Source organism: Girardinichthys multiradiatus, chromosome 20, assembly GCF_021462225.1.
Source record: "Girardinichthys multiradiatus isolate DD_20200921_A chromosome 20, DD_fGirMul_XY1, whole genome shotgun sequence".
In the NCBI taxonomy this organism is placed as follows: domain Eukaryota; kingdom Metazoa; phylum Chordata; class Actinopteri; order Cyprinodontiformes; family Goodeidae; genus Girardinichthys; species Girardinichthys multiradiatus.
The window spans coordinates 12,201,851-12,227,804 of record NC_061812.1 but is presented as its reverse complement, the minus strand read 5'-3'; the positions used below and the strand labels follow the sequence as shown (position 1 = coordinate 12,227,804).

The following is a 25,954-nucleotide window of genomic DNA, read 5'->3' as shown; positions in this document are numbered from 1 at the left end:
GCAGGGTACTCGTGGGTTCATGGGAGTTTGCCCAACCTGTCCACGTGTTTTGTGGACCTGGAGAGGGATGTGCTCCAGGAGTACGGAGTCGGGGGCCCTTTACTAGGGGCCATCTGGTCTCTGTACAAGTGGAGCAGGAGTTTGGTCTGCATTGCCAGCACTAAGTCAGACCTGTCCCCAGTGCATGTTGGACTCCAGCAGGGCTGCCCTTTGTCACCTGTCCTGTTCATAACTTTTATGGACAGGATTTCTAGGCGCGGTCAAGGGCCGGGGGCGGGGGGGATCTGTTTTGGGGACCAGTAGATTTCATCTCTTCTTTTTGCAGATGATGTGGTCCTGTTGGCCCCCTCTAGCCAAGACCTACAGCATGCGCTGGGGCAGTTCGCAGCTGGGTGTGAAGCGGCTGGGATGAGGATCAGCTCCTCCAAGTCCGAGACCATTGTTCTCGACCAGAAAAAGGTGGCTTGTCCTCTTCAGGTTGGAGGGGAGTTCCTGCCTCAAGTGGAGGAGTTCAAATATCTTAGGGTCTTGTTCACGCGTAAGGGGAGAATGGAGCAGGAGATCAACAGACGGATCAGTGCAGCTGCCGCAGTTATGGTGACACTGTGCCGGGCCGTTGTGGTTAAGAGAGAGCTCAGCCAAAAAGCGAAGCTCTCGATTTACCGGTCGGTCTACGTTCCTATCCTCACCTATGGCCATGAATTTTGGGTCATGACCGAAATAACGAGATCCCGGATACAAGCGGCTGAAATGAGCTTCCTCCGTAGGATGGCAGGGCACCTCCTTAGAGATATTGTGAGGAGCTCGGCCATCCGGGAGGTGACTCGGGCACCTATACAGGTCCTTCTCAAAATATTAGCATATTGTGATAAAGTTCATTATTTTTTATAATGTAATGATGAAAATTTAACATTCATATATTTTAGATTCATTGCACACTAACTGAAATATTTCAGGTCTTTTATTGTCTTAATACGGATGATTTTGGCATACAGCTCATGAAAACCCAAAATTCCTATCTCACAAAATTAGCATATTTCATCCGACCAATAAAAGAAAAGTGTTTTTAATACAAAAAACGTCAACCTTCAAATAATCATGTACAGTTATGCACTCAATACTTGGCCGGGAATCCTTTTGCAGAAATGACTGCTTCAATGCGGCGTGGCATGGAGGCAATCAGCCTGTGGCACTGCTGAGGTCTTATGGAGGCCCAGGATGCTTCAATAGCGGCCTTTAGCTCATCCAGAGTGTTGGGTCTTGAGTTTCTCAACGTTCTCTTCACAATATCCCACAGATTCTCTATGGGGTTCAGGTCAGGAGAGTTGGCAGGCCAATTGAGCACAGTGATACCATGGTCAGTAAACCATTTACCAGTGGTTTTGGCACTGTGAGCAGGTGCCAGGTCGTGCTGAAAAATGAAATCTTCATCTCCATAAAGCTTTTCAGCAGATGGAAGCATGAAGTGCTCCAAAATCTCCTGATAGCTAGCTGCATTGACCCTGCCCTCGATAAAACACAGTGGACCAACACCAGCAGCTGACACAGCACCCCAGACCATCACTGACTGTGGGTACTTGACACTGGACTTCTGGCATTTTGGCATTTCCTTCTCCCCAGTCTTCCTCCAGACTCTGGCACCTTGATTTCCGAATGACATGCAGAATTTGCTTTCATCCGAAAAAGTACTTTAGACCACTGAGAAACAGTCCAGTGCTGCTTCTCTGTAGCCCAGGTCAGGCGCTTCTGCCGCTGTTTCTGGTTCAAAAGTGGCTTGACCTGGGGAATGCGGCACCTGTAGCCCATTTCCTGCACACGCCTGTGCATGGTGGCTCTGGATGTTTCTACTCCAGACTCAGTCCACTGCTTCCGCAGGTCCCCCAAGGTCTGGAATCGGCCCTTCTCCACAATCTTCCTCAGGGTCCGGTCACCTCTTCTCGTTGTGCAGCGTTTTCTGCCACACTTTTTCCTTCCCACAGACTTCCCACTGAGGTGCCTTGATACAGCACTCTGGGAACAGCCTATTCGTTCAGAAATTTATTTCTGTGTCTTACCCTCTTGCTTGAGGGTGTCAATAGTGGCCTTCTGGACAGCAGTCAGGTCGGCAGTCTTACCCATGATTGGGGTTTTGAGTGATGAACCAGGCTGGGAGTTTTAAAGGCCTCAGGAATCTTTTGCAGGTGTTTAGAGTTAACTCGTTGATTCAGATGATTAGGTTCATAGCTCGTTTAGAGACCCTTTTAATGATATGCAATTTTGTGAGATAGGAATTTTGGGTTTTCATGAGCTGTATGCCAAAATCATCCGTATTAAGACAATAAAAGACCTGAAATATTTCAGTTAGTGTGCAATGAATCTAAAATATATGAATGTTAAATTTTCATCGTGACATTATGGAAAATAATTAACTTTATCACAATATGCTATTTTTTGAGAAGGACCTGTACAATTTACAATAATCCAATGAGGCTGTTGGTGGGTGCTGGTAATTTTGCCCCTATACCATTTTGTGCTTTTGCAGTCTTAGTCTTTTCATGCAGGATGTGCAGTAGCTCAGTTTTTAGAACTGTTTCCTTTCGGTAGAAGTACTTGGGTCCTCTGAATTGCCCTTAGGTGGGACTGTGTGCGTGCATGGTTGTTTGTCTCTGTGTTGCCTTGTGATGAATTGGTGACCTGTCCAGGGTTTACCCCACCAATCACTTAATGACCCTTGGACATACAAACTTACCCCTGCGAGAAGAAATGAGTACAGACAATGGATGATTAAAAATGTTTTGTACCAACAGTTTATCAATTCACACCTGCCTTGGAATTGTTTCATACATGCTTTGACAACTGATGATTTTATGCAATTTTCTATTATAATTATTGTGGTTATAATGCTTTGATAAATAATATCTACCAGCCAGGCGTCATACATATTCTTTTGGTTTGATCAGGGGTCCTTATCTAGTTGGAGCAAACGGGAATCAGAACCACAATCAATGGAAAAGGTTAGAAAACGTGTTTTTTCAGAAATTAAAGTTAAATTAAATTACACGTAGATGTGATCATTTCTATGATTACTGGTATAATCTATAAAAAGACTTAAATGTAGTCCCCAGGAGCACCACAGAGGACTGAACGCTCACCATTCCTTTTCATTTTGTACACCTCAGACTTCCAGTACAAGACTGACTCTCCTGTCATTTTCAGAAATACTCTGAGTGCAGATAGCTGGTGAACCGCTTTGTGGCATGGTTTAGAAACAATCATTACATCTTGAATGTGAATAAAACAAAGGGAATTATTTAGATTTTAAGAGAAATAGGAATAGGTCAAACACTATTTCTCTCATGGGAGAAGGAGGGGGTGGATTAGTATAAATACCTTGGTGTTCACCTAGACAACAGACTAGAGTGGAGATGCAACTGTGGAGCCATCTTCAAGAAGGGACAGAGTAGACTGTACTTCTTAATGAAGGTTAGATCATTCAGTGTTTGCAAGATGCATATCTTCTATAAGTTTGTTTTGGAGAGTGTGATCTCTTCTGCAATCATCTGCTGGGGAAGCAACATCAGAGCCAGGGACTTATAAAAGCTCAACAAGCTGATAAAGACAACTGGCTCTGTTCTAGAGACTCCTCTAGAACCACTACATACCTCTTCATAAAATGAAGAACATTATGGAGAACCTTGAGCATCCTCTTCATGAGACTGTTGTATGACAACAGAGTGTCCTTAGTCCTTAGACAGCTACAGGAGATCTTTCCTGCTCACAGCCATCAGTATCTACAACAGCTCTTTGAAGAAACCTGCATAATATGAGCTACAACAACATTTAATATCCCTTTGGGATTAATAAAGTATGTTTAATTTTAATTGAAATGTCAAGAGAACTTAATTGATGGTTCAGTCCATGAGCATGTTTGTTTTTTTACAGGTGCAAAATGAAATTGTTTTGAGATTGAGATTTCAGACACAACAAAAAGGAGAGTTCACTATATTGCAATATTTGGTTTTTGACAAGTGATTTTGAACACAGATCTAATTTTGCAGCAGCCTGTTAAATATGTGAAGTGTGTTCTACCACATGAAACAAAATTGGGCAACAGCTTAATAAAAACTACGGATGAATTATCCGAACACCAAGATATGAGAAACAATTGAGAGGGAGACCAAATACATTTCACACAAAATTTTGTGGTATCTTGGTCAGCAGGGTGGAAGAACCTATAGGTGATGTAAAAAAAAAAAAAAAAACTGGAAGGGAATACATATTTAAGCAAGCTGTTATTTCTGCATATATCTTCAATCACACAATAACCATCCCCATCTAGGAACTACATGCAAAAAAGTGACAACAACTTGCTTTATTTTAAAAGATGCATGACATGATGCACATGACAGGTGTCAACATGTGGCCTACGCTTACCTCACAATAGACACATACATCATTTCATTTGCTATGATCCATATGTGCGGTCTCATGTTTTCCAACAGTTTTCTGGGAAAATATAACTGACCTGTCATTCATCATTTACCACAATACATGATAAAAGTCACGTATGCAATGAATACATTGTGTACAAAGCTAATCCAAGCAACTCCACACTTAGTGCATTGTTATATTTAGATGCTAAAACACAAACTGAGCAAGAATCCTGAGAAGTCAGAATTTAGTCCCTCTCTCTTTCTATATCTCTCTGCATTTCTCTCATTAAGCTTTTTTGTCACTCTTAAATAAAGTGATTTTCTATAGTGCTATTATATTTGCTCTCCCTCTGAACAAAGGAGATTGTCACCATTATGCTCCGACAGCTGTGAGCGTTTGGCCTTCAAGTACACCCAGTTAGTGTCAATCCAAGGGCTCACCCTGGAGCTGTTGACAGCTCACTGCATAGAAAATGTCATGTACTGTACTGTATATGGGCAGACAAGGACATCATATACCACCCTGGGCTTGTTATGGCTGAATTAAGGCATGCTGTTCCACTGGAGAAGGAACCAGGTTCAGAAATGAAATGACATGATATTTATGAGGAAATGTCATTTTTACTGGACGTCTCCACAGGGCCCCGCTGCCTGCCAGCTCGACTGCCCATGACAGAAACCTCTACTGGCTCCAACATCAGGATGCGACTGTTCCTGTTTCTGTCTTGATCTGTGACATAACTCTGGTTTTCGCTGACAACAAAAATAAATTATGAGAGTTACTTCAAATTCCAACATACATGATCACCTCTGATATATATTTTATATATATTTAAAACAACAAATTTAAAATAAAAAATATTTGGTTAAAATGCTTTGCAAAGAACCCCAAAAAACTGAGATTTCTCCCAATTTATCTATTCTACTTTGTTTTATCTTATTTTTTTAAAATCACTTGACAAAGAAGAACATTTTTTATGCAGAATTTTCACTACAAATTGAAAAAACTGATCTTAGATAAATTAGGATCAGCACCTGTCTTGGCTGTCCTTTGGCACTGTGCTGTCTTCATAGATTTTCAGCATTGTTTCAGTACGATCATCAAGACGCTCCTTGGGCTCCTGAAACCTAAAACAAAATCAACAACTTTATAATTAGAACAATAGTACTACAACAATACTCTATGACAAACAGAGTATGAACAAACCTGTTTTTAAAACTGAGCAACAGAAATTAAGTAATTTAAATGTAAAATTAGAATAAAACATTAAAACCAGTTCTGGTATGCCTGGTCTTCTATGTCTGATTGTTGATCTTTTTATAGTTTTTAAGGAAATTTGTTTTCAAAATCAACATTAAAAACAAATCAGTCAGTCATTTTCTACTGCTTATTCCATAGTGGGTCACGGGGGAGCTGGTGCCTATCTCCAGCAGTCTACGGGCAAGAGGCGGGGTACACCCTGGACAGGTCACCAGTCCATCGCAGGGCAACACACAAACAACCATGCACACACTCATTCATACACCTAAGGGCAATTTAGAGTTACCAATTAACCTAACAGGCATGTCTTTGGACTGTGGGAGGAAGCCGGAGTACCCGGTGAGAACCCACGCATGCACGGGGAGAACATGCAAACTCCATGCAGAAAGACCCCAGGCCAGGAATCAAACCTAGGACCTTCTTGCTGCAAGGCAACAATGCTACCGTGCAGCCCAAATCACTGAACCCTAAATCAGAATCAGAATCAGAATCAGAAAAGCTTTATTGCCAAGTACGTTTTTGGACATACAAGGAATGTATGCAGTATGCAGAAATCACAAAAAGCTGTTGGTTTTATTATAAGCCAAAAGCAGACACTTGCAAGTGCAAGTTACTTTATATATATATATATTGTTTTTTTAAGATCTAATTAATTTAAGAGCAAAATAAAAACTAAGAATTGACAGATAACATCCAGTCATAGCTACAGAGCAAACAGATGGCAACAAAGTTTACCACACCTGGGCTCAAGCCTCTCTTTAACTTTTGCGATTGAGAGGATGTAGGGGCTGATCTGCCTGGCGATAGTGGTTAAGTAAGAGTTCTCCTGTTTCAGCTCCATCAGGTCATGAAGCTGAGCTACAATCAGAGATGAAATAAAAAAAAGTTTTACAAAACAAAAGAAAGATAAGTAATGTAAATATGTCTTATCACTGCTAGACAAGAACCTTCATAGATCTCCTGCTCATTATTGACCATCTGCAAAGTTTCATCCCAGATCTGTGAAGAAAGAAGCAACTGGATATTAAAATATTGTGTATTGCAAGAGAAATGATGATTGGCAATTATAATGTGCAGAAAGTATTTATATTGAATCCAACACAAATAATGTACCTATGGTTTATATTGTAAATATTACAGTAGTACTGGGTACCTGAAATGACAGATTTATCAACAACCCGCGGTAATTATCTATTATTCTGGCATTTCTCAATGGTTGAAGCATTGACCATGCCTAGAATCTGGCATTGTAAAATTTTTTTTTTTTATATACAGTTTGAACAATTTTTTAATAATACAGCTTTTATGGAAACACTCATTCTGACAATATTATTTATTTTCATTTTGCTCTATTCTGTAAAGAAAGAGTACAAGAGTGCAACAAAGGCTCTTTTCCATGTTTCTATTATGTGGGTTCCTTCAAGACGTATTCAAGATTTATATTTATTGCACGTGTATTAATGGATAACTAAAGGAAAACAGCAAAGTGTGTGCATTTAACATTTTTGAAATATCAGTGGCATAAGCAAAAGGTTGATACTTCATCTCACACACCTCTTCAAACATAACTCTCATGGTTTCCACAGTGGAGTACTGAGCACCAATCTGATTGTCTATATGCAGGGATCTGTCCAAGATCTCTCCCATTTTATCTGTGTTGATGATGGAATGGTGTTTGGTCAGATCTCTGTGCAGCTCCTGGACCTGGTCCTTTAGATTCTGAATCTCTGTCTGCAGAGTCTATGAACACAGACACACAGAGACACAAATATAAAACATTCCCTCAAGATGATCGATGTAAAGATGTCTGCTTTGGTCTATCTGAGTATAAAAACATTTTATTCTTTCAGTAGGTTGAAAGTAAATGAGAGAAATTAATGTTGCTGACTTAATTTGTAATTTGTAGTTATCCTTGTTGGATCCCAGCTAAAGAAATGACAAATATTTGATTAAATAATGTTTTTATTTCATTTCCTTTTAGGATAAACAAAGTGTTTTTTAAATGAAATGCAGTCTTGTATAGATTCACAAATGTTTACTATGTAAGAGATCTCAAATCTCATTGTTACTATTAAAGTCATCCCAATCAAAATATTTTTGTCTCTGCTGGTGATGAAAGTCATTTACAATTATGCTGAAAACATTCTGAGTCTGAATATTGAATTTACCTGCAGCACTGGACATTCTTAAGAAACATTTTATTTGCATTTCCCATTTCACAGTTCAGAATGGGCTCCAGGAAAAGACACTGAGAATTTATCCTGAGTTAATGAGGCATTTTCCTTTGGTCTAGATATCAAAAATACAAATTGCTCTCTTTATTTATTAAGAAGAACTGATTATGTGATAAAACGATAATAAAGTCATGGGCCTTATTAACATCCATCTCCAGAATGCACCAGAGGTTTTTGGTTAATGTTTTCTCAGTATGAGTAATGCACTTTTGCTTTAAGATGTGTATAGGTTTTTTTTGGGAAACAAATATTTCCCTCTGACTGAATGTTTTAACCCTTTCAATTCCCTGGCTTTCATAACTGTGGCTGTGGTGAGAAAATTGCCTTAAGATGTTGTCATATTATGTGTCTTGTGGTGAAGTAAAGTTTTGTTTGTGCTATTGACTCGCATTAACAAAGTATGAATATTTGTTATGTATGATAATGTGGGAAGTTAACAATAGCATTCATTATTAAAAGGCAAAATATTTTAACATTAAACACAGACATACATTAAAAATAGCATTTATTGTTTCCAAGGCAGCAAGGTGCAGTACTAAATGAAAGAAGAAATAGATTAGACTGTGTATCATTTCTGGACTCCAGCACTCAGATAATTTAGACTATATTTCTGTACAAAACACACATAATCTTTTAATATTTGTGCATTTCTTTACATACACTGCTAAGTTTCTTTAACATGTTCAATTAGCCGTTGAAAAACAATAATGTTCTTTGCTGTTTTTGGGGTAGTACAGTCAAATTTGATACTCAAAAACAGTAGGACAGTAATTAACAGTCTTTTTATAAAGCATTTAAACATGTTAGGTAAAGAATGACATGTATGTTATATTTACTGCATAATACTGCAGTGCGAGTAGATCATTAATTAAACACCTATCTATTGCTGTAAAAATGTATTTCCTTTCACATTTAAATGTTTCAGATTTTGAAATGACTTTTAATATTAGACAAACTTAACTATGGTAAATACTCCTCAGCTGCTTGCAATAACTGGCATTGGGTCCTGTACATCACTGTGGAGACATTTTAGTACACTCTTCTTTGTGCATTTGTTTTAGTTCAGCCACACAAAGGACTTTTGGGTATGAACAGTCTCCAAAAGATTATGCAAGAGCATCTCAATTGAATTTAAATCCAGACTTTGATTAATCCACCCCTTCTTTTCCCATTCAGTGGTGGACTTGTTGGTGTTTTTCAGATCCTTGTCCTGCTGAATAACTCAAATGTACTAAAGTCTAAGGTCATGAAATGATAGGCGGACATTCTCCTTTTAGATTTTGTGGTTGAGAGAAGCATTCATTGTTCAATCTTGGTGCTCGACATGATGTTCTCTTTTTAAAATGTTGTGTTACACCAGATAAAATGGGATACATGACCTTCTAAACAAAATCCACTTTTGTCTTGTCAGTCCACTTAATATTTTTCCAAAAGCCTTGGGTCTTCTCAAAAAGTATTTTTTGCAGTTGTGAGATGGTCCTTTGTTTCCTTTTCGCTCAGCAGTGGTTTTTGCCTTGGAACCTAATGAAGAAGTCTTTGAAAATATTTTCATAGTACAGCATCTTAATGTGGAGCTTTTTCTGTACCACAACCTGCTGACCTTAATTAACATTTGCATCACACTCTCACACTCCTATACAACATTCCATTGTTTTCTAAAAAAAAAAAAAAAAAAAAACTTATGGGCAAGTATTACAAATGTTTTAATCTGATAAGCCAACTTTAATTTATTTTCTTCTGAGACCTGAGTTCACTCTCTTCACTCACCCTGTAGGCATTCTCGTATTTGAGGCAGTGCTCAGTGAAAGGGGTTTCCCTGCCCTCAGCCAGGAGGACCTTAGTGCATATGTTCCTGTGAGATGTCAGCCTTCGCCCAAACACAGAGCCTAGAGGCATCTCACTGAGAGACGGAGAGTGGCAGGGTAATGAGAGAGGGGACTGGAGCCTGCAAAGAGCAGATAATAATAACCATTACTAACCCTCTCCTCTCATTTGGACATTTACTTTGTTCCATGGTTAATGCTTTGCAATGTTCATCCTGGATATTCTTACGGTATTTAAATATAAGTGTGATTTGATCTGTGATATTATGCATCACTCATTCTGTCAACAGATTTAAAGCAACATGACATTATCTTGTCTGTTCAAGAAGTCACAAAAACCTGTTACATTTTCAGGCTTGATGTTAGGTTGATAAGCTGCAAAATTAACAGTGTATTGCCTCAGTGTTATGACCCTTAGGTGTTTGGGTTTTGGTTTTCATTTGTATTTGTGTTTTAACCATTTATTTGCCATTCTTGTGTTCTGGTCGTTGTGCAATTGGATTCATTTTTCTCAGTTCAGTGTTAGTCTTTTCCCTTTGGTTGTTAGTTTCTCTGTGTCTTAGTTCAGCTCCCTCTGTGTTAATTAGTCCCCCCCTCAGTCTATCTGCTTTCCTTCTTGCCTCAGCTGCTCCACATTATTCCCTGATTACCTCACCTGTTTTCAATGTCAGTCTCTAAACTTCCTTTGCTATTTAAGCTCACTGGTTTTATTATTAATTATTGGATCCTTACAGGACACAGCCTGTTCCCCTAGTGCCTGGTTGTAAGTTTTTGTCTTTTCGTATTATTAAATCCTTCTAACCACCATGCTGCTCCAGAGTTCCTGTCTATGTTTTTGTCCAGCTCCTAAGCCACAAAACACAACACTCAAGCATTATGATAAATACAATATTTTTTGTGTTTTTAAGACTGTGTTATTATGTTAAGATAATATTATAAGATTTTGAGGATTCAAGTACATCCTTTTAAAAAGTAAAAAATAAATAATTCTTAGAAAGAATCATGCAGTACAATTGGAATGTAAAAATATACTAAAGTATACTATAACTAAAACCTAAAACACCTTGTAGAAACTATGCATTATCAGTACTGATTTCACTGAAAACTCAAAGGCCAGTAAATAGTACAGAGGCAGCTACGGACGTTTTAATAACTGAAGTGAAAATCTTGCTGTTTGCCTGAGCTCCATGACCATTCCTTCACAAACTTGTATACATGTATGTGTAACAGAAAATCAGAACTCAAGCAAAAACTCAGCAGCTAATATTCATAAACAGGTTTTCAACATCTCAATTTTGTAATTAAAAGTCAATATCACCCAAATTTCTAATAACTCAAAACTTCATAGAAGAACAGTAAATTCATGTCAAGCTCATCGCTTTCACAGAAAAAAAGCTGATCTACTGTGGCTGGAAGTAAATGCATCTGTTTTACAGTACCGTAATTATCTTCTGAGCACCCAAGTTTTATTACGCCAGTGGAAAATTATAACAGCAGTAAAGCAACATCAGTTGCTGAAATGAACGTACTAGCAGCACTTCACTGATCTTTAGTGGGAAATGATGACAAAAATATCAACTGCAAGCTGGCTTTCCATCAACCCCTGCCTGTTTTGCATCCTGCATTGTTGATGCTTTAAGATATGAGTTTTAAATGGGTAAAACACAGGCACAGAAACAAGAAGGCTGGAGGGTATTGTAGTAGTTAAAATGCCACACATAAAGGAAAAGCCATTCCCCTTTTCATTTGTAAATTCAATCATAGATTCATTGTATCTGCATAAATTAATTAACAAAATGGTGAGTGGCAGGGTAAGATTTAATCAATGATCAAATGATGTTCGCAAAACAAACTCAAACAAATCTCTACAACGTTTTTCAACCAGTTTTGCTCCAGTTATGATAGATCCATGCTTATTGAGGTGATGTTTAATGTATATGTTGCCTGTCATTCGCATCATATTTTAAAATTTCCAAAAAGTAATAAAATAAATAAAGATTTACCTCCAATCCATTAGGCTCCTATTCCTCCAGTTTCCCTGTTGAGAACTAATGCAGTGGCAGACCTGGTTAATACATATATCCTTCTCTTGCTGTCATATAAGTCATTCCCCCACACACCCAGAGTCTGTCCTCACAGCGGTGATGCCAATTTAAAACCTTTCCTGAGCTAAAGCTGTGACATCAACGGTCCAACCGCCCCTGAGTGCCAACCTACAGCTGAATCCTAGACAGTTCTGTGAAATTACGATAAAAATAGTCTCAGGCGGCCGGACACCAATCCCTGTCAAGTTTGCGTCTTACACTGGCGGGGCGTTAAACATGTTGGACAGAAACATCAGTATGCTGGCATTAGAGAGTGGGCTTAAGAACCTGTGAATAGTTGAGAGACACTGATGTGGAAAAAGTGTTGGAGGAGGGAGTTTATCTGCTGTAGGCAAAAAAACAAATACCTGTTAGAGAATAGGTTGTACCTAGTTTTGATTTCAAGAACTTTTAAACTGAATATTTATGCCAGAAAGACTTTAAGTGTGTCTTAACAATCTCCATTCAAGACCTGTTCCTGCAACCATTCATCAGTTCATCACCTGAACGTTATCTGGACACAACAGGTCCAGAACTTTCTAATTTGGGAATGCCCCCCAATCCCGGCCCCCATTTAACAAGGTGTATTACGCAAACATATCAGAGTACAAAGCTTACAGAGAGACAGACAAAATAACTGACATAGTGGGATTCAGCATGGCGCCTCCTTTCCGCTGCATCTGCACTTGCAAACCATTTGAGGATTGCAAACTTGGAAGCTTTATATGTGTGAAATTTTCCACCCAGACTTCTGTCTTTCTCAAAAGGCAAAAGCCAGTTTGCGCAATTGGTGTTCTACGTCAACTGCTACACAGAAAATTAGTAGAAGAAAACGTCACTCTATAATATTAGTTTACCAGCAGGGGAAAGGATTTAAGGGAAAATATATTACCTTGTTACAATACTTGTGGAACCAGCAACAGAAGGAGGGCGGCGTGATCCTATCTGCAGCAGAGGCTCCAAACAACGAGCAAACTCACTCCTGTACTCAGTGTTGATCTAATAGAGCACATAGTCAAAGTAAGTCACAATAAATACTTCCTCTTCAAAAAGTACCAAGAAAATATTGAACGATAAGACATGAAAAGGCAGTGTTTTAATTGTGGAACTGTGTCTTTTATCTCCATTCCAGCAGGAAAGGTTTTATGACATCATATATTTTAGACATTCAGTCTAAATATTAGCTACAGAAAACAACACTCACTATTTTGGGCACATACTTTTTTTGTAATGATAACCAGTGTTTTTTTTTTTCCCCTGCCCAAAATCAGGTTGGTAAAACAAAAATGCCATGATTTTTACAATTTGTTCATGAAGTGCAATCTCCTTCATTTTTCTCTCAGTTTTGCATGTGCTATTTGTTTCATTTCTGCACTTGATTCACAACAGAGATTCCACTAAACACATACTGATGCAAACCATATTTCTGCATGCGGTCACAGTTGTCCTTGCTTCATACACAAACACAGATTAATGATTAAAGAGACAGAGGAAATTGTTTTACTTTTTTTAATCACTTGAATTAAGAGATGATTTAAGCTCCAGACTTGATGAGGTATTTCCCAAAACCTTCAGAAAAAACATCTGACTGGCGGAATCCCATCAACACAGCATTTTAAAATCAATAGGTGATGCTGCAGACTATACAAACGTATGAAATAATGTATCCCCTTAACCAGTTACTTTAGAGATTAAAAGCATTGATTAAATTTAAAATGTATGACATTTTAAAAGATGTGCCTCTAGTCTATATAGAAATACTGTACAAATTAAGTAATTACACCAGACTAAATAAGGAAACACCTCTGTACAATTGCATCATAATCTTAATCGATTAATTTGGTTTCTTGTCCAGCATGCGCTCTCTTGTATCCTGTTCTGTGCATTTTGTTTTAGACACTTTTGTTGTTAGTCCTTAGCTTACTTTTGTTAATATTAAATCCACCCCACCATGATTGCGCTGAGTTCCTGTTTGCATTTTGGTCCAATTCAAAAACCCATCTTGACAAATTTCTAATTCAGGTTTGAAACAGGTTTTGTACACATTTAAAACACAGATATAGCTTGATGAATTTGCACCTGATTTTAGTTAATTGCCATTTAGGCGCTCGTGAGCAATAAAGAAAATCAGGTTTAACTGCCTTGTCTTTGAGCTCCATATGAGTGTTGTGTACTCACTTTGCTGCTTTGCACCGGCCGCAGTCGATGAGGGAGCTTTGCAATCCTCTTCAGCCTCTCCATGAGTTGCTGTGCAAGCAAGAGCATCTGGGTTTGATTCATTTACCTGTTTCACCTCACTGAGACATTAAGGATGCTCTCAATTTAAAAACCAATTTAATCCAACAAATACAGAAACTTTTCCCTTGCCAATAAAACGCCATGAAAAACTCTTACCATTCTCTGTCTTCAGAGTTGCTTGGTGAGTCATTTTATTATGATATTGCATTGTGTCCATCTTTTTTGTCGATTTCCATATTTCATTTTCTTAGTTGTCTTTTCTCTGTTTCTCCAAGTTATCATTGTAATGTTTTCAATTTACATTTATTTCCATCTACTTAGTTATACATATCTCATTATATCATGTATTGCTGTGTTGCTACATTTTTATATTTGATGTGCAATTATATCCAGTTTGGTTGTCATTTGCAATACTTACATAGCCCATATCCAGAAACTCATATTTGTTGGCTGAGCTGAGAAATGCTGAGCAGGTGACCAGGTGGACCTAAAAACATCAGAGGTTTAAGATAAAAATTCAAATATAGTAGTAATTTCCTTAAATTAAAACCTAACATTATAGGTATTAAAATCTACAGCAGGGCCTTTGAAAAAAAAAAAAAAAAAAAGAAAATCCATAAAGTTTATATTATGTCTGCTAGCTTCTCTGTTAAAATAAACATGCTCAGGGCCTTGGGCATACATATAAGTATGGTTGCTAGAGTCATTACGGCTTTAAGATTATCTGAGTGAGTAAAAAGTCAGCCAAACATCTATGTGTGTCATAGTTCTGTACTTATGCCCAAACCTAAGTAAAAGATGAGCTCTCTTTCAATTAGTGATAAAGTTATTGACCTTTTGTATGTCATCATCATTGGGATCAAGTATTATATATGATCTTCTCTTCACCTGAAGTGTTGGAAGTAGAGCAGTAAGGTGAGAGAGTTGCTCCTTTAATGCTTTCTCCTTCTCTTCATGCTGACTGCAAACACACACACACAAACATGCAAACAAAGGATGCCTTTAAACTTATGCATGCTACAGTATACAGAGGAATACGCTCAGGAGGTGCAACCACAAACAACACACTCAGTATTTCCAGGAGGTAATCTATCTGTCTTCTCCTGTAACAAACACACAGATGCAGACGCAGGGACAGACACACAAAGCATGACATAAATAGCCTTTAACATCCTTCTGGGAACACAAACCACTGGATGGTTTCCAGGCAATGGAGAAAGCAAGAGATGGATACAGACAGAGATGCACTTTGCTGGATCTCCATATTGTTTTCATTCAGTCACACACACTTACACATAATGCATCCAATAAAGAGGAAATGCCTGGGGTAGAGTTATCTTTAAGATTATGCTTTGGATTCACCCATTTGATATGGTAATTTGTAGGTTTTTTTTGTGAGAATACACAAAGCCTCTGATATCAAATATGTTTAAGTAGCAAATGTCATTACATCTTAAATCATGTCAAGTAAGCTAACCTAATGTACTAGTCAGATTTAAACCTTAAAGGGCATTTATTCAAGCTGTGTTGATTACAGTAAATATCTAGCTGTAACTGTTTTAATAGAGTTTAGAAGCCATAATCATGTAATGCTTAACACCTATGTTTCTACACAATCATGCTGGCATGATATAGTCAATATTTTTGCCAAATTGCCTGAACATAGTAAATTGCTTTTACTGAACCCTTTGCTGATTTAAAAAGGCTATAATGCCTGCAAGCTGCTTTAAGGTTTTCCTACTAAAGTTGCTTTTTGAAAGTTTTGCATATTGTAAATAAAAATAAATTTCAGCTGGCCTTACGTTTAGTTATCGTCGCACAAGTTCTAAATATTGTTTTGAAAGCTACAGGATATTTCTACAGAAGTGACTTTGACTCAGCTTTCCACTTATTAAATATGGAAATTATCCAGAAAAATGTGTTTGGTGCCAAGTAGATTATTCTGGGGAAAACAAGGCACTATTCATCAGCTTTCAGTTCAGTGCAGCAAAGTGTAATTAAAAACAAAAACATATCAACTCGTGAGAGTAATACAGTAACACTATGATATGCAATTCGTGGCAAAAAATAAAAATTTATCAAGAAATGTGCATCTTTACAGATATATTTTTTTTTTTACCCCTGAGCTGCTTTGAGTAGAGTCTTTTTCCTCTCTGCTAGCCTTTCCTGTCAAATGAGAAGAGAAAAAAGCACCTATTATTCTTCACAATGATGTGGAAACAGCCATAAGCTCTGATACCTAATACATTCTCAAGATTGTGAAAAGAAATTGTGCAAATTGTACAGTGTGGTTCCCTGCTCTCCTGCATTGTTCATTATTCTGGTAAAAAGGCCCAGTTTTCAAACATTTAGATTAATAGAGACATCCAGTGGCCAAGTAGCGCTAATGGTGCTAGATGGGGGACATGGCAGTTATAAATGTCTGAAATGATGGCATGTTTGAATCCTACATTTTGGAGAAAGATGAGAAATGTTCACTGTGCAAGGATTTACCACTGAAAAGATGGGGCAGTTTTAACTCTATTTCCTTTGGATGTCGTGTAGTTATCATTTTAGGAAGGTTCAAGTGTGTATTTTTGAGGATGTTTACTCGGCCTTGTTTAAAAATAAACAGTGGTAACGTTGAAAGAAACATTGTTTTTTATTAATTAATTATGCAGACATGCCAAGAATACTGAGAACTATGATATGTACTTCTGGTTTTTCTAACACCTACAAATCTGCAAAGACACCAGCGAAGTAACTAGAGGTGGATAGTAGCCAGAAATTGTACTTAAGTGTAGCATTTCTTTAAAATAATACTTCAAATCTTGAAGGAGTTTTAGTCTTTTCCATTGTTTCAGTTGACACAGCTTTCTGGATAGGGCCATTTTTCCTGTCAATCAGCCAGGTGAAACAGTTTGTTGAGTCTGAAGGCACTATTTCATTGCCCTCTAATTAGCCTAATTAGGCTGGTGCTGGTATTTGTTTTAAAAAAGCAAACTTTTTGGCTTATTCCATTTAATTTTGTCTATTTGATCAGATCAGAGAAGTTCCATTAATGACAGTCATGTCACCTAATTTTTTGAGGTTTGATTAACAAATCCAGAATGTTCAGTTTCTTTAAAATAATTTTGTGTAATGTGTGTTTTCTATTTACATATTTATCTCAACTAAAGAATGAAGTAGTGATTTTGTATTTTTCCCTGCGGTTGTATTTGTAAATTGTACTTTTCTTCAGTTGTCTGTTGATAGCAAATTTTACCATATTAAACAATATTCTGTGCTTTGTATAACCACCCTAAGAAAATGATTTTAAACAATGAATGTAATTTATCAGGAATTTCTTTGAGTACACATAATGGCTTTCTATTTTGTGTTTCAAGAAACGAAGAAGGGATTGTTCAGTTATTTTATTCACAGTGAGAAAGGTAAAATGTTCAATTATGACCTGTTAATTTAAACAGTGCAAACATTTGAATTCATTCGGATTTTTGGAAGCAGCTGTTTTATATCAGTGTAAGGGGGAAATAACAATATTGAATAAATAGACCTGCAAACTGTTGAACAGACTACAGATTGCACTTTCTTCTTCCTCTACATTCAGACGCACTTCCCCGATCATTGCTCTCAGCAGATGGATTGCTTCTCCAGTCGAGCTCTGGAGATCCTTCACTACCTACAGTTCAAAGACAATGTCACTGTGGGCAACTAATTTAACCTATTTAATCTTTATAGAAGCCAGTTGCAATAAAAAAAAACTAATGAAAATTAGAAAACACACAATGTTATCACAAAAGCTGAATGCTTGAAACGCTGACAATGGGACATGTTGGCTTTCTGTATCATATTTGTACGAGAACACACATGAGTTCCTCACCAGCACTGCCTGGTCCAACATCTCACACCCCTGTGCATAAGCTGTTTCAATGTCAATGGAGTGAGTTCGACTCTCCCTGCAAAAAATAAGAAATTTCGAAACAAAGCAAAACCACTAGCACCAATCACAATAGAGGCAAAAAGATCTAACAACCATTTTGTTAATTTACTCACACTTGCATGTCTCTGAAACATTTGATGCAAAGCATAGATTTATTCTCCGTCGAGAAAAGGATGTAGGGCTCCTCGTGGAGAGCTGTGGCGAGAAATGTGTTTTAACTACAGCCTGGATGAAAGTCAAGATTTGTGACAAACTGCAGGGATCCCAATAAGGACGCTATTGGTGAATAAATCTCTGTTTTCCCTTACACTGACAGACACATTTCAGGGCACTTAAAAAAATTACCAACTATTTTCCCTGAGAAATTGATTGACATGAGGCAGGAAATTCATGCAGAGCTCGGGGGGGAGCCGAGCTCTCGGGCTTGTTAGTATGTAATCACTGTGAAGTAAATTACAGGTGGCACTTACAGCATTTTCTGTGTTTGGCTTTGGTGCGTTTGGCTAATGACACAATCTCGTGGTGGGAAAACATTCTGGCCTTGTGTGTCAGCTCTCGGCAGGTGGTACAAAGCGGCTGGCTGCAAGTGTTGCAGTAGTACATCAGCCCTGTGTCCTGCACACACATATACAAAGACACAAAATAAAAAAAGGTGACAATTTTTTTTATATAAAGCAATAAAAGTTCAAATCTGAGTACAATAACATACCTAAGTGCTGCAAATGAAATATCTAAGAATTACGCATGTGTTTTCCTGAAATATTTTAGAACCCGACACCCGTCCAATTACAATCTAACAAAATTACAAACCAGTTTTTTGTGACTTTTGTTTTAATGTTCATGAACTGATGTGAATGAAATGCTGTACCTTTTTGTTACTTTCTTGGTCACAGTTGGCACAGAGCACTGTCTCCTCGACGTCTGCATTATTGTCTACAAGGAACTTCAGCAGACGATCCTCTGGTGGGAGGGCATTATTTCCTTTTATTATTGAGTGGTATCTGTGGATAAAACAGGCATTCATGCATCTTATCTATGGAGAAAAAAGACTGTTTGGGTATTTATTTCTATTATTCATTTTCAATGTGTAAGCATGTTTTTTCTAACAGCACAGTCAATTTCAATGCAGTAATGCAATTAGGCAATTGGAGTAAGAAAATCTAAATTGTGATTCTAACTTTTCGATCTTATTAACACATTATGCTGAAAATAGTTTAAATATTTTTAAAGAATGGTTGGCATGTTTAAAAAAACGACTTTCCATGATTTTTATTCAAAATAGAATTTTATGTATAGGTTTTGTGACTGGACCTGGTTTGTAAATTAAGAAGTAAAAAAAAAATTGCAACACACTGCAGCGTCAGCAGAGGACAAACGAGTAATTTCACTTCAAATGTGAATATCATGTTAGATACTCTCTTATTCTGCATTGTGTTTGTGTCCATGTGCATCTTCATTGTCTTTGAAGGATGCACCTTCTCTATGTCTCTATATTACTCCAATCACGTCCCTTTTCACTTCTATCTAATTATTCTCAAATAAATTCCCATGAGTATAAATATATAAAAGATAGATAGATAGATAGATAGATAGATAGATAGATAGATAGATAGATAGATAGATAGATAGATAGATAGATAGATAGATAGATAGATAGATAGATAGATAGATAGATAGATAGATAGATAGATAGATAGATAGATAGATAGATAGATAGATAGATAGATAGATAGATAGATAGATAGATAGATAGATAGATAGATAGATAGATAGATAGATAGATAGATAGATAGATAGATAGATAGATAGATAGATAGATAGATAGATAGATAGATAGATAGATAGATGATATAGAGAGCAAATTTTGTTAGTTTTAAAACAGGTTAGATAGAATAGATTTTTTTTGTTTGTTGTATAGCAGTTTTAAAACAATCCGAATGGGGCAGCAGAGGCTTCCTAAATGCGATGGTCACCGAAGAAGAAAGTACGGAAGTTTGCGTCGTACGAGATAAAACAAGCGTGCAGGCGAGGTGGAGCTTAACGGTGTCATCTAGAAGGTTCTGGCAAGAGGCAAGGTTTTTACTCTGAGAGGAATATATTTGGCGTTTAAAATGTCTCTTATTTCCGAGGAAAATGTTCGAGGTGGGAGCGTTTTCAGGGATCTTAGTGCGGACGACGAAGAGTGGCAGCCCACCGAGATAGAGAGCCTGTGTATGAACTGCTACCAGAACGGTACGACCCGTCTGCTCCTTACTAAAATCCCCTTCTTTAAAGAAATCATCGTGAGCTCCTTCAGTTGCACTAACTGCGGCTGGTCAAACACTGAGACCCAGTCTGCGGGCCGGATCCATGACCAGGGCGTCTGTTACACACTTAAAGTCAAATCAAAGCAGGACTTGAACCGTGAGGTTGTGAAGGCGGACTGTGCGAAAACCAGCATCCCCGAGCTGGATTTTGAAATCCCTCCTTTCACCCAGAAAGGTTCGCTTTCTACCATCGAGGGGCTGTTGGATCGAGCAGTGGCTGGGCTGGAGCAGGACCAGCCTGCCAGGAGGGCTTCCGAGCCGCAGGTGGCAGAGAAATTAGATGAATTCATCCAGAAGCTGAAGAAGCTCAAGGATGTTGAACACGAATTCACGCTAGTGATTGAGGATCCATCGGGGAACAGCTTTGTAGAAAATCCTGTAGCGCCTCAAAAGGATGAGGCTCTCACTGTGACCCGGTTCAAGAGGACTGTCCAGCAGGACCAGCAGCTGGGAATACGGGCTGATGATGACCTGGAGGAAGAGCCAGCAGGTAACGACTTGGACACTATGAGAGGGGAGGTCCTGGTCTTCCCCACAAACTGCCCTGAGTGCAACGCACCTGCCTCCACTAACATGAAGCTAGTCCAGATCCCCCACTTCAAGGAGGTCGTCATCATGGCCACCAACTGTGACAGCTGTGGCCACCGGACCAATGAGGTCAAATCTGGTGGAGCTACAGAGGAGCTCGGAACCAAGATTACGCTGCAGGTCACTGACGCTTCAGACATGACCCGAGATGTTCTCAAGTCAGAGACATGCTCTGTCCTCATCCCTGAGCTGGAGTTTGAACTGGGAATGGCAGCTCTGGGGGGAAAGTTCACTACACTGGAAGGCTTGCTGGAAGACATCAAGGACCTGACCGTCTCCAAAAACCCCTTCGTCTGTGGTGACAGTAGCGACACTGATCGAGTGGAGAAGCTAAAGGAGTTTGGAGAGAAGTTAGAGAAGATCCTCGCTGGAGAAATGAAAGTGCACATTGTCCTGGATGATCCAGCAGGGAACAGCTATGTGCAGAATGTGTACGCTCCAGAACCAGACCCTGAGATGACTGTGGAGAAGTACACCCGCACATTTGAGCAGAATGAAGAGCTGGGTCTGAATGACATGAAGACTGAAAATTATCAAGAAGCAAAGTAAACTGAATGGAGCAGCTCAAAAGACTGAATGCACTTGGGAAAGAATTGGAAACGTCTCGACATAGACCCAGTGTTATATTACTCCATGTTTTCTCTCATTTTCATGTTTTACTTTAAAAACTGGGTGAATTATTGCTTTCAAAAAGCCTTGTCTTATACTTAAACAATTCTAAGTTGTTGAAATGTGCGATAATTAAACAATGTACATAAAGAAAACCTGATTTGTAAAAACACAAATGCTTGTGGTTAATAAAGAGTAAGGTTGACTCAAAACTGTGCATCCTTGTAGCATTCCAGAAGATGGCGCTCTTTTACTGTAAATTGAAAAGATTTTGCTTTCAGAGGACCACACACTGTGAGACAAATTAATATTTTTATACGCACCAACATTACAGAAATTGATGTAATGGCAGCCCTGTTCATGATGTGGCAGACAACCATGGTTAACATAAAGGTTTGCATTTAAATTAAATGCTAATTTTCTTTCACATATTTGCTTATAATAGCCAGCATTTACAATGCTCTGAATACAGGCTTTTTAGGAAGGTTTTGGGAGTAACTGAAAGTGTTTTCTTACTCTAATAATTTCTTGCTGCTATTCTAGATTTTGACATTCTAAAATCTAAAGATATTGCAAAAAGTTTTTTTTACTTTTGCTGCTAATTTAAAGTTGATGCTTAAGTGCAAGAATTTCTACCTGAAAGGAGTGCTGTAAATATGTGCAGTAGCTTCACAATATAAGTTTGTGCAATGCAGCAATATATTCCATATACATGCGTTCCAACTCTGCTTGCTATTAATATATTTTGCCAGCTGGGAGGACTTTACCTGTCCTTTATGTCTATACCTAAGTGGTTCAGCAAAAATGATAGGGGCTTAGCAACAATGGAAAACAGCAGTGAGGAAAATGTAAGCTAGTTGCAGTCAATTTTGCAATATTTGATAGTATTGCAGTGTCATGTTTTTCTAATACAATGCAACTACCTAAAAGTTTAAATAAATACTAATTTCTGAAAAATTACTATATGAAAAAAACATTCACAGTAAGACCATTAAGTGTCAAAAGACTTGCCAAAAGGACTAACGTGTTAAAATTGGATTCCCCATGAAATGTATCTACGCCACATTAACCACAATTATGGAACTTCAATAGTCCAAAATCTGCTTCATTTTCATTGTTACACTGGTGCAATTGTTCCCCACTCTCTGCTGAACATGTTTTCTCTAGTTGTCATTATTGGGGTTCCACTAATAGCAGAGAAGTGAATTGCTAGATTGCATGGCTCTGAGTGAGCAGCTGTTGTGGCAGGAAGCAGATGGAAATAGAAGCTAGCATTCAGTATTCTTGGACCAAACCAAAGCACACACTGGTTTGATATATGTGGTGTTTTTTTCTTACAATACTGGTACATCTGTGTTCTGTGGATGAAATACTTTGTATTGAGATTACTTGGGTTTGTGGTTTTGACTGATTTTACACAAGTGAAGATCGAAATTCAGCCATTAGTATGTCAAAGATAAACAAATCTGCCACAGCTTAATGTGATAGAAATCCCTTAGAACATGAGGTAGATGCAATAAAGGTTGCACCGATTTATTTATACCTTTCCCAGAAAGACTATTTGAGCCAGAATCAAGACTGTATTTGCTTTTTAGAATTAGAATCACAGTTTTCCAATAAAACAATATTGAATCAAACATCTGGCCTGTCTGATCTGGTAACGACCATCACATCTTGATCAATGAAAACTAATATGACCTGAAGGTGACTGCACACCACAGGTCCTCCCCGAAGAAGGAATGAAACAAGTTGCTATGTTATCATGTGGCTGCTGTGGATTATCCTAAGTTACTGGCACTGCTGCCAAAAACCTGTATGCTTTGTTTGCCATGTGACTGGGCTTAATGGAAATTTTAGTGTTGGAGCCAGAGAGTGGGATGACCCTGCAGCTGCTTCAGCCACTCTGACCTACCTGAACCTGGTCACGATTTAGGTCACAATAGCCTCTAAATAGAAACACGAGGGTCGGTTGGGAGTCTCTTAAAACATTAAGGTAAAACTGGACAACTTAAATATTATTAGTCCATATGAGCAGAAACATCCAATGCAGCCTGTTTGAGGTTGTAATGCCAGTGAAATGTGTTTATAGGCTACCAAAACCATCCATTTTTGACCTTGGACTGAGTTTATTTAAGGATTTGTGGCTTACCACCATATGTCATACAGTGGCTCAGGTATCTAATGCATGCTCAATAATTTAACTGAGCACGACCAACCGCAAAGTTTCAGCACTTACCCGCAGAGGGGGCAGCTGAGGCGGCAATCATTGGTCCGACCTCGTAAGCAGCGGGCGCAGAAGATATGGTAGCAGTCCAGTAAACATGGAGACTTGTACTGCTCGTGGCACAGGTGACACACCAGGGGGTGGACGTTAGCACAGTCCACCTCAAACAGGTTGCCCATGCTGGAGAAGATCCCTCCTGCCATCTTAAGACAGAAGAGGTGAATAATGACAAAGGGGATAGTACAGCTCACATCACTTCATCACTTGAAATAAAACCGTATGAGCTGTGGTGTCCAATAACGCTCCAAAGATTTCAGTCATTTAAAGAGAGGCTAAGCTGACAAAGATAGCAAGCACATAGATCCAAAGAGCTGAAAATGAGCAGGAAACATGCAGAATATTTTATGTTAAGTGAATGTAGATCCAGTTACTACATACAATCCATATAACACCAAATTTACTGTCAACAAAATCTATCTGACAACTTACTGTAAATGCAGCAGGCTTGTCTGCAGGAAGAACAGAGAGCCACTGTCGTACTTTTCAGTGGTTCTATCAGCTACCCCCAGCAGGAATGACAGCAATGCAGAAACTCTTCAATAGTCGGCTGATGGGGTCTGTCCACCAGGCAGCTGACAACTCACACCTTATGCCAGCCCCCAAGTGTTGCCAAAGTTCAAAAGGGACATTTAATATTCCTGTTGCAAGCAGTCTGTGTAAAGTTGTCCAGTTCCCAATACCATACCGACAATGCACCAAGCACTGTAGAAAAGATAAATGAGAGATAAATATGGTATCAGATCACTGAGATAAACCACTCAATTGGTGCCAAAACATAGTTATTAAAACCTAATATGCCATGAAGAATGAGGTTTGTCATCAACTTGCTGAAAGTCCCTGCTTGAAACAGGTGTAACATGCGTAGCAAGAGGAAGCATGTTTCCCTTCCAGACATCCATAAATTACTCAGCAGGAACTGATGTAAAAATTGACAATGCTGTGCCCATAAATCAGAGAGGATTAATTAATTTGGTCGTTTTTAAGTTAAACTTTATATGCAGCAAAAATCCACTGTAACCTGTTGTTGGATGGGTGCAAAAACTTGTTATCACTCATGTAAAAACCTTGGGTTGGAAGGCACCTGCACTATGCCTTCCTCCCTGTGTGTGTGAGATCATTGTTATCTCTGTGTGAACCAGCCTCCTTTCCGTCTCACACACACACCCTGTCTGAACTGTCTGTTGAACTGTGTATATAAATAAAGAGATAGGGTGTCAAAACTTGGTAGTTTCACTGCAAAGTGGGCTACCCTTGTCACAAGTAACTATGACTGTATCGTTCTTACCTCTGAGTTGACTAAATAATACCTAACATTTATTGGTCCTTCGAAGCCGGATTAATTCAATAACCTTATTTTTCTTTGCTTTAACAGTGACTCTGGGATCCGTGGGGGAAGCCTGACGTCGAGCGAAGCACCGCTGCACAGCCTCCTTTAGCCGGAGTGGCTGAAAGTCCCGGTGTGTGTGAATTCACACCTGGCCAGTGGGTTATTGCCTTCCTCTGCGCGGGGTGACTCTCACAGGGTCCAAAGAGTCACCAAGAAGTCAACTCCGAGGTGAGACAGTTTTAAAATACAGTTCATAGGAAAAGTACTTAACAGTCGTTGGTAGTGCGTCGCCGGTAAGGACGCTGCATTCGAATGGTTTTATTCCACCGTGAAAGGAATAGTGACAAATTTGGTACAATTCCGCCGTGAAGGGGATTAAAGAAAACGACTGAGGATTATTCCCCTGCGAGGGAATAGAGTAAGCGCTATATAAATAAAAGAAGAAAAGTACTTAAAAGTCGTTGGTAGTGCGTCGCCGGTAAGGACGCTGCATTGGTATGATTTTATTCCACCGTGAAAGGAATAGTGACAAATTAAGGTAGGGCCCCGCCAAGAAGGGGGCCAAATAAAACGACTAAGGGTTATTCCTCTGCGTGGGAATAGAATAAGCGCTATAAAAGTAAAAAGAACGGAGTAAATTGAGCTCATAAAATAACACCAAGTTAACTTAGAACAATTACAAGGTACCTGAAACTAACTGTGTGACTGTGTTGTGTGTGTATGGAGGACTAAGCATTTTAATAGAATCATAGCAGGATTCTGCTAGTCCTGTGTTTTCTTTTGCCCAGATTAAAACTACGTACTGGTGACTTTGGAGATTCAGGTCGGATTTCATTCCAGAAAATTAACACCGCTGCGTATTAGTCGCA

At 38.6% G+C, this 25,954-nt stretch overlaps 2 protein-coding genes across 3 annotated transcripts; one reads left to right on the top strand and one right to left on the bottom strand.

Moving 5' to 3' along the window:
* Positions 1-4,336: 4,336 nt before the first annotated feature.
* On the bottom strand, positions 4,337-24,367 carry rnf207a (ring finger protein 207a). Of its 2 annotated transcripts, XM_047348845.1 has the most exons (19): positions 24,188-24,367; positions 23,711-23,901; positions 18,840-18,972; positions 18,442-18,586; positions 18,085-18,166; positions 17,912-17,987; positions 17,585-17,710; positions 16,172-16,218; positions 14,941-15,013; positions 14,471-14,539; positions 13,993-14,061; positions 12,707-12,813; positions 11,734-11,778; positions 9,675-9,852; positions 7,228-7,413; positions 6,621-6,672; positions 6,414-6,531; positions 5,448-5,540; positions 4,337-5,165 (listed from the first exon to the last, which is right to left on the bottom strand). In XM_047348845.1, exons 2-19 carry the CDS (start codon positions 23,899-23,901, stop codon positions 5,015-5,017), a joined length of 1,941 nt encoding a protein of 646 aa, XP_047204801.1. In that variant the 5' UTR covers positions 24,188-24,367; the 3' UTR covers positions 4,337-5,014. The 2 variants fall into 2 exon arrangements, with proteins under 2 accessions (XP_047204801.1, XP_047204802.1); XM_047348846.1 differs by lacking the exon at positions 11,734-11,778.
* Positions 19,940-21,686, top strand: zpr1 (ZPR1 zinc finger). The gene has a single exon (XM_047348847.1). It carries the CDS (start codon positions 20,083-20,085, stop codon positions 21,412-21,414), a length of 1,332 nt encoding a protein of 443 aa, XP_047204803.1. The 5' UTR covers positions 19,940-20,082; the 3' UTR covers positions 21,415-21,686.
* Positions 24,368-25,954: the final 1,587 nt, after the last annotated feature.